Source organism: Alligator sinensis, unplaced genomic scaffold (assembly GCF_000455745.1).
Source record: "Alligator sinensis unplaced genomic scaffold, ASM45574v1 scaffold417_1, whole genome shotgun sequence".
Classification (NCBI taxonomy): Eukaryota; Metazoa; Chordata; order Crocodylia; family Alligatoridae; genus Alligator; species Alligator sinensis.
The window spans coordinates 579,761-589,247 of NW_005842433.1; the positions used below are offsets into that span (position 1 = coordinate 579,761).

The window sequence follows — 9,487 nt, forward strand, 5'->3', positions numbered from 1 at the left end:
AGCTGGAGGCAGCTGTTTTGAGAGTCCTAAAGGAACCAATCCCCTATGTGTAACATTGTTCGTATGGGAAAATTGGTTCCAAGTTATGACCGTTTGACTTATGACATGGTTTTCAGGAACCAGTTGTGTCATAAGTCTGAGGACTGCCTGTACAGTCAACGTACATTGTTTTTGTATGTTTTTTCTATAAATATGGGTAGCGACTGAACTAACAGAAGCACATTTTGTAGGCCGCTGCCAAACTCTTCTACGTGCAATTTTTAAAATATATATGTACGAAGCCATACACAAGTTTTTGGTCAACAATAAGAAGTTATGTTCTCCTTTTTCTTAATGTATAGGTTAAGTCTAGTGGCTTCAGGTGGGGAGCAATCACCCCTTCTTTGTCCTTGGTTTAGTCAGAAATAATTGTAGGTAAAATCTGCAGTATGAACGACTTGGATTTCACTGGGCATCTGGGATGTTTAGAAATCTGAAAATCAAGCTATTTTTTGATGGATATCACTTGAAAATCCAGCAGTCTGGGAAAGTAGGGCAGCCACAATCCGCTTTAAAACTTAAGTTTTTATTATTGATATGAACATTTTCTAAATCCTAACCATGTGGGAAACAATATAACCATACTCTGGGCTTATCTATGGGCATTGCATCACTCCATTTAAAACCTTTTTTTTAAGCACATTAGACCTAGGCTGAATAGCCTTTCTAGCTTTTAAAAGATAGGATTCTTTTATACTTAAAGGGTGCAGACCTGATCAAAAGTGAACCTCTTCCTGTATATTTGCAGATAACAGCTCCTTTTAAAATATTTTAGACTACCACCACAACATTGCAGTGATTTAAAGGCATTAATAAAAAAGAAATAGCACCTTTAGATAAACTAGTCTGTTTAGACCAGACCTTAAATGGTTATAAAATCTTAAGATTAGCAGATGTGACCATGTATATAGCAATAATGCTATTCCTACTCAGTTTTCAAAACCTGTGGCAGAGTGTGATCATCATCTACAAGCTTGTCAGTCAGGAGATGCCATTCACTGCTGGATTAAAAGAATTCACAATAGTTGTAGCAGAAGAAACTTATGAGACTTCACTACGTTTGTACAGGCAAAAGTATTTGGGATTTATCTTATTTCTGCTGTAGATGAAATGAACCAAAAATAGATTACTTTATAAATCCATAAGAAATGATATTTTGCCAGTTTTTGTACTTGATTACAATTGTGTATCAAAATATCAATTGTGGTGTTTGCTTTCTTTTTTAGTGTCTCCACCAACAAATGTTGAAATGGAATCCTTCAACTTCAAGACTTTATTGCGCTGGGATTACTCAAGCATGGTTCCAAATGCTCGTTTTACTGTCGAAATCAAACCCTATCAGTAAGTTTCTGTGCTTCCTGTAGCTTTTTCCTTAGATGGCATATGTGGTGATACTCCAGGATAAATATTTTTATTTCCACGTAACAAAATTGTGTGATCCATATGGAGCTCAGTGGAAATTGACATTTTTTATGTTTTCTCTCCCACGCAATATAATATTCTGTCCACAGAAGTTATAGTTGCTTTTCATCTGTTTTACAGATTAGGGTACTATGCGCAAATCGGCAGCTGCGTGAACATTTCACGTCATCATTGTGACCTCTCTGAGAACATAACCGATCCATTGCTCTCACACTGGGCTAAAGTTAAAGCTCATGTTGGTTCAGAAGAATCCAGTTTTGTTGAATCTAAAGAATTTATTCTGGCTAACCAGGGTAAGTGGTATTGTAAGCCAAAATTATAAATGTAGATAAGTGATTTGAGATTTTTTCACATGAAATTTGTGGTATTTCTGCTAAATCTAAAAAACAAGAGAAATATTTTTTGTGCAATACTGTTTGCTTGAGAATTTAAAAATACTAACTTAAGGAGTCAGGTTAAAGGTGTGCATAACCGGTTAAAGGCTGCAGACAAAGCAGCTTGATGCAGCCGGTCATTGTCCATTGGAAGCCCATGAATTTGAGTCTGACTATAGTTTCTAGTCTGTAGAGCAGGGGTTGGCAATTATTTTGGCTAGAGGGCCGCTTAGGGAGTTTCAGTGCGTTGTCATGGGTTGGGTCATCACCCTCCCTCTGCCCCCGCAACAGCTTACCAAAACTCCCTAAGTGGCCCCTGCACAAGCCCAGCAGTTGGGATGGGACCACAGGCAGATGGGAAACAGCATACAGGAGCAGGACAGGCAGGCAGGGCTAGAGCCAGGGCTGGGATTGGGATTGTGAATCAGTAACAGCACAGGGCCTGAGGCAGAGTCTCAATCTGCTTCTTACACATCCCTGCTGTAAATGCTGGTTCCGCAAGTAGGGGCGTACAGGCTCTGACCCGGGCCTGTGCCCCTGGCCCTGTGCTGTTCCTGCCCAGTGATCCCGAGGTTTTCATTGAGACCAGCCGGGACCTATGAGGGCAGGGTGCACAGCTAGGCAAACAGGATGGGACAGGTGGGCAGGGAGCTACATCTGGGAGTGGGATGGGTGAGGCCAGGGATCAGGATTGCAGGGCAGTGCCAGCATGGGGCTGAGGCCCAGGGAAGAGTTATGATCTGTTCCCCTCATGCCCCTGCCCATGGAATTGGGACAGCACGAACATTCGGGCAGCTGATCATGGCTCTTCTCCAGCCCCGCCCTGTCACCACCCTTCAGTCCCAATCTCCGGCCTCGTCTGCCCAACCTGCTCTTGGATGCAGCTCCCACGCCGCCCATGGCCACAGCTCGCCTGTCTGGCCGCACACCCTGTCCACATGGGTCCCACCCTCAGTGATGGATGCGGGGTGGACAGGCTGGGGTGCCCATGCAGTGCAGCGGGCAAACTGCTCTATGCTTAGGCTCTTAGTATAACTTTAGGCCTTCCTGGAACTAAGCAATTAAATTGTACAGAATGCCTTGTAAGGCACTGGGAAAAATGAGTGCTGTGATTAGTACAGTGGGATAACCAGGGACAGTAGTTTCCCTAGAAGGAAAGGAACCAAAACCAGAATAGAATTGGAGTACCTTATCTAAAAAAGATAGGGTAATAAACTTGAGTATTGGACAGTTTGAGATGAGAAAATTACAGAAGTAGTGGACAAAGAGACGGTGTGTATTCTGTGTTGCCACCGTTGGGAGACGGGAGCAACCTTGGAATTCTTGCTTTGAGTAACAAGGAATCCAGAAACTAACATCCCACACACCCAGGACAGGATCTGAGGATGGTACCACCTAAGGTCACTGTTGTAACATCTGAAGGAACCGCTTGCCAGGTCGTAGTACAAGGATAATAAGCTTATAATAAGCCGAGGTGTTACTAATAAAGTTCACTTGATACCAAATCAGACGAAGGGCTGTGTCAGTCATTGGGGGTCTCTGGTAAAAGGAATCCTGGGGCAACAGGCAGCAGGGCTGGGTCTGGCAGCAGCAACCAGAAGAAGTCAGCACTGAGACTGCCAGAAAATTGAGTCCGGCTGCTGTGCTGCCCCAGCCATGCTGTGCACTTGAGGACGGTGGACCAGCCACATGTGCCATGATGACCTCCTCCCTTCCCCCCCCCCTACCAATGGCCAAAGGTCCTGCTGCGGGCTGTACAAAATGCCATGGTAGGCTGGATCTTGCCTGCAGGCCATATTTTGCCCACCCTAGTAACAGAAGTTTTGCTGCTCAGGGTTGAGGGCCTGAACACAGCACAGCTTAATTACATATCATTGTTGTCTCAGGCAGAAGGCTTTGAAAGCCTTAAGTGAAGAGCAGCAATATGACAAGATCACGAAGATCAACAGATAACTCAAGAATTGGTGCTATAAAAATCAGGGGTCAGCATCTTTATGGTCCACAAGCCAGATGTGGCCTGTGAAGCAATCTTTTTTGAATGCCTGGAGAAATAGCATTTTTGGATTAAGGCTGGCACAAGCAGTAAGAGAGAATGAAGTGAGACTGTTCAGAGGAACTTGTAATTTCCATGCCTGGTTGAGCACTGAGGATGGAAAGTCAGATAAATGTGGGTTTGGCGATGGCTAAAGAAATATCAGAGAGTCAAAGGATGGACAACAAGGAGAAAATGCTAAAGCTGATGAGAATGTTGATGGACTCATGGTTAAGGATGGGGCTGTATTTAATATCCGTGATCTAAGGGAATGATTTGTAGGAAACGATTGAAACATTTGTATACCGATGACTGGAGTTTAGGGAACAAAATTTGAATTATTGGCATGAGTATGAAAATTGGTTAAACTTGGATGTAGCGATCACAAGGAAACTGCACTTCAAATAGAAGAAAAAATAATAGGTCTGTAGGCTTTAAATTTCAAAGAGCAAACCTTTATAAATTAATACAACTATGTACTAATATCAGCTGGATTGAGGCACTCACAAACAGACTTGAATGCAGAGAGGTCTAGAAATTTCAGCATTTTTAACAGGACGAAAAATCGGGGATCTCTGTTTCAGGGAAGGGACTTGAGACCAACTGGAGAATAAACATTTCATTAAATATAGACGCAATGGGCAAAAAGCCTACAATAAATGGAAAAAGGACTGTTATCTGGAAGTATCAGAATTTCAATGTACTTATATTGTAAAATAATTCCAGCTATACTGTGTACCTAATGTTAAATGCTTTGGACTTCTTCAGCATGAATAGTACTTGTGAGATTTAAATTGGTATGGAAAAGTGCCTCTGGCTTTATTTAAATTCCTTTTAACATCTATTAAGGTAACATAATTATATCTGTATTCCAGTGTCCAGCATTACAATGCTTTTTTCATGACTAGGAATAAACCCAACCTTTCTGGCTTGTCATTCTTTTAATTTCTGATAAGATTTGTTATTTTTAACTTGTGACCTTTGTTTTACTGTGGTATTGACTTAGTCTGTGCATGATACTAAATGACCTCATCATTTAGTAGGGCTGTGTTTCATGCTCTACCTGGCACTCTGTTTATCTTATTTATAGTAGCAGTTAAAAAAAAGTCAATTTTAAGGCTTCATCTAAGTTGTAAAATAGCATTGGTTTAATTTTAGTTGCTTTCAAACTAATACAAATCCACATGTAGATATTTGTTTCGGTTTAAAAGTGATTTATTACATACTAGTTTATACCTAATAATGTGAGCTCAAATGAAAAAGCTACTAGAAAATCATAAGGATATCTAAACTCATAGATAGGGCCTAGTTTTGCCCTGCTGTATATCCAATTTTAAGTCTGTGCATTTAACGTTTAATCATTTAGACTGTTTTGCCATTTTTCAATCCTTGTTTTTGGCTGTAAGCTGCTCAGCAGACCTTTCTGTCTTGTTTTCTCATTGTTGTTGGCCAATTTTTCTAGATTTTACATATCCAGAAACCTAGAATCCAGTGCTTCCAAAACTTTTTTTCCTCAGCATGACCCAATTTATGACTCCATTTCCTCAGCATGGCCCCTCACTCCCAACTCTCACAGCCCTCCCACAACCCCAGGTGCCCCTCACTCCCCACCCACAGTCCCCTGACCCTGGGGGTGTTCCTCATGCCCAGGCCCTCAGCCCCTACCTCCCCCCACCCCACCCCACCAGCGCCTGAGCCCCAGCTGCCACCCACATGAAGCAGCAGCTGCTGAGGCCAGAGCACCAAGCCCAGCTCCCCATCTTGCCATACCCTGTTACCTCCCCCATGGGCAGCACAGTCAGAGCAGAGCCTGTGGTGGGTGGGTGCAGGGAGGATGCAGGTTGCCCGCTGTAAGCTTGGGGCTCCCAGCCCTGTTGCCCTTCCCCTGGGCCTCTGCAGCCCAGTGGGCAGGACCTGGTATGGGAGAGAGCATGCGCCATGACCTCACTCGCTGACGTTGCGAGTCCATTTGGGGTTGCGACCCGCAGTTTGTGAACTGCTAGTATATTTCATTCTCGATATTACTGCTGTTACATTAACAAGATTCGTCCCACACCTCCTTTCTTCAACGTTCCTGTTATTGGATTGCTTCTTAAAATTCTGGCATGTCTTTTGAAAGTTTCTCAAAACTTGTTCTGTACTTGAGTTTGTTTGGTTTTTTTTCACATCTCATTCTGTATCAAAATTTTCAGACTAATAAGAGGCACAATTGTGTTTCAGGTAAAATAGGTACACCTACACTGACTGTTTTAACTCAGGGCAATGAACTGAAGGTTGATATCTTCCACCCTGCCTGTCTACCTGAGAATCTTCTTGAGTCTTGTGAGGAAGTTGACTATCTAGTGTATTTTCAGGACCATGAAAATCAGGTACTTTTTAGATTATATATTTGAATAGGACAGCACATTTTATACAGGAGATCTGTTAACAAATAATCTTTATTTTTATTTTAACTTTAAGTTATATCCACCACAATTGAACTTGGATTTCAAGAAATTATTAAGAATTACATTTGGAAGCTGAAGGCATGATATTTTAATGTAGAGGCCTAATCCATTCTCTGTGAATGTTCATGGCATGCAGTCCATTTATTTCTGTAGAAGCTTTTTTGTGTGTCCCCATTTAGTCACCTAATCTATCAAGGTTTTCACTTATCATTCCTTGTTGTGTTGAGTACCATGGTTGAAATAGTGGGAGTACTTGTATCCTCCTTATTCAGTAAAATAGTTCATTGTTCTGTCCTTTGTACTTAATTTACATTTTTCAAGTATTGCTTTTAAGTTTTTTTAAATTTTAAAAACACCCCCCAAAATGTGTTTTCTTGCAGACTAAAGAACTTAAGACAGACTTGGAATCATGTGAGGAGCATAAATGCAGTATAAGCTTTTTAGTTCCTTCTACAGGTTTAACCTACTGTGTCTCAGCTAAAGTTAATTCATGGTGTGAAATGCGTGGTGACCGGTCAAATGAAACTTGTGTTCATGTTCCTTTGAAACTTCAACTAGGTAAAAAACTTTTTTTTTAATAACCTGATCTGCTATGTCCAAAAAAATTGATGCAATGGATGTTGTAACACTTTATAACATTTGTGACCAGCTTTGTGGTTTTCTACTTGATTGGTACCATAATGTTTTGGTTATGTTGGATAATTAACAAACAACAAAGGTACCAGTAGGCAAGTTCTATAGTTCCAGAAGCTTCATACCGGTCTTCCTACAAGTGATTTACTTGACCAGGTAAAACATGCAGAGTTGAGGAATAATAAACATGAAAAATTAGAGCAAGCGTATACATTTTCTTGAGAAGAATGAGTAACCTTCTTGTTGCATGTTAAATATAATATTGTGGCACGGCACTGGACACGTTTACCACTTTAAAAGAGCCAGGCTTACTGCGGAGCCCTGACAGGTGAGGCCAATGCAGCTAAGGAGTCAGCAGACTCCAAGGCTGACAGCTAGGGTGGATTAGGAGATGCCTCACATGACTGATGAGGGGGCAGCTGACTGGCAGGAACCTGGGCTGAGACAGGGCATGAGTTCAAGCTGGGAGGATGGCTGCAACACCAGAGGAGCTGAGGGAGCATCACTCGCCAGGAAGAAGACACCAGCTCCTGAGGACCATCTGTACCACCATAGGATAGGATAGGAACTATTAGGGAGGTAAAGGTTCCTAGGGACCCAGAGTGGGGTCCACATCCTTGCAAGGAGCTGAGCGGTGCCTGTGAGAAGAGCTAGACCAGTCCAGAGGGAAAGAAGGCTGCATACCTAGAGCCCCAGGAGAAGGCAGGCCTGCCCTGGGAGAGAGGGGCAGAGGTAACTAGGGCCTAGAAAGAGGCTAGGCCAGCTCAGTGAAAGGTCACAGGCTGGGAGAGGGGAAGAACCAGACCAGTGCAAAGAGCAGGGCAAAGTCATCAGGCCACAGAGATTGACTAAGTGGGGCCACAGAGCTAAGGCCAGTCCATGTGAGATTGGGTACAAGGCCAAAGCGTACCTGAACAGCAGGGGTGGATATGATCCAGAAAAAGAGGTACCTCAAGGGGGCCCATGAGGCAGGACCCAGGATGGGAGAGGGCTAATGGCCAATGTTACTGGCGTTGAGGACCTTGACTGGCCTGGGCCTGGGCCTATCTGGGCCTAAAGGGTGAAATAGACCACTGCAGAGAGCCTGACACCTCAACTGGCCTGGTAACAGGGCCAAGGCCTCAGGGAGGCAGAAAGTCCCGATGGAGTGGGACTACTACAGAGAAGTAGGGACCAGGGCCATCATAGCTCGTGGCAGTCATCCAAGGAGTATTGGTAGTGGATGGGGTCTGGATAAGGGTTGGGGCCAGGAAAACTGTGACGTGGAGTCAGGGCCAGAGAGCTTGATAACACCAGCCCAGGAGAGGGCCACAAGGTGGCCCCCAAGGGAGGCCCACAAGGAAAGATAGTAAGACCAGATAGGCCTGATGATGGCCCTGGGTAAAACCAAAAACCGCACCCTGCTAAAGTTGGTTGACATGGTGGGACTGCCTGTTGCAGGGCAGCCCCCAGTAAATGCCCTGCTTATGTCACTCCAGTGAAAGGTGAGGGTGGGGTGCTGGAAAACCTCAGCCCCCACTGCCTTGTGGGTTACCCCATGGAAGGGGAAGGCTAAGGAAGCTCACCCTTTCAGAAAAGTGAGGGGCAGAAAGGAAGAGCATCTGGGCCATGGGGTCCAGCTGCCCTGGTAGGGATGTGAAGAGGCCTAAGCAGAACAGAGCCAAGTCTGAAGGGGCCTGAGCAGAGCCATGTCTGGATGAAATAGAGAAGGCCTGAGCAAGCTGGAGCCAGGTCTGTGAGGGGGAGAAGGCCTGAGCAAACCAGAACCTGGTCTATGTAAGATGAGATAGGCCTGAGCAAGCCAGAGGTAGGTTTAGGTAATACTGAGGGTCTAAGCAGCCCTGAGTCAGGTTTGAGGATGATTGAGAAGGTCTAGATAGGAGTGAGCCAGATCTGAATGTAGCTGAGGACAAAGCTGAAGGGCCTGAGTAGGGTCTTGAGTTGAGTTAATAGGCCCAAGATGAGTTGAGAGGCCAGAGTTAAGGAGAACAGCCTAGCTGAGGACTGAGTTATAAGGTGGCCCAGTAGGAGCACAAACCAGATGTGAATAGAGTAAACCAGATATGACAGTAGAGTGAACTAGATATGATGACTGAGTACAGCCCAGCATAGGCATGAGTCGAGCTGTATCCCAGCTGGGGGCAGTAATCAGATGTGATAGCTGAATACGTTCCAGTTAGAGGCATGAGCTAGAAGGTGACCCAGCTGTGGGCATGAACCAGATGTGACAAACTGTATGCCATATGTGAGGCATGGGACATGGTGTATTGGAGGTGAGGAGCCATGTGTTTGGCTCATAAGGCCACAAAGAGTAGTCGGTACAGTTACAATCAGGGCAGCCTCCCACGGTGTATATATTTACAGGAACAACAAGGCATGGTGGGCGAGTATGGGGTGAACTGTCCTGAGAACAGGGTGGGAACAGAATCTTTTTTTTGGGTGCCCTGACACCACCCTGTCACAACTATGTACATATAGTGCTGAGAGTTTAAGGGTGGTGAGGGGTGGGTTTTTGTTTTGTTTTGGGGGGGGGGGGGGGG

The 9,487-nt window shown here is 44.4% G+C and overlaps 1 protein-coding gene across 1 annotated transcript in view; it reads left to right on the forward strand.

Annotated features, from left to right (window-relative positions):
• Window positions 1-9,487, forward strand: part of IFNGR1 (interferon gamma receptor 1) — a 21,232-nt gene that overhangs the window by 5,186 nt on the left and 6,559 nt on the right. Inside the window, exons 2-5 of the mRNA XM_014523020.2 lie at window positions 1,264-1,380; window positions 1,582-1,754; window positions 6,088-6,236; window positions 6,695-6,872. Coding sequence (XP_014378506.2) covers window positions 1,264-1,380; window positions 1,582-1,754; window positions 6,088-6,236; window positions 6,695-6,872 — 617 coding nt within the window. The remainder of the gene's footprint in view (window positions 1-1,263; window positions 1,381-1,581; window positions 1,755-6,087; window positions 6,237-6,694; window positions 6,873-9,487) is intronic.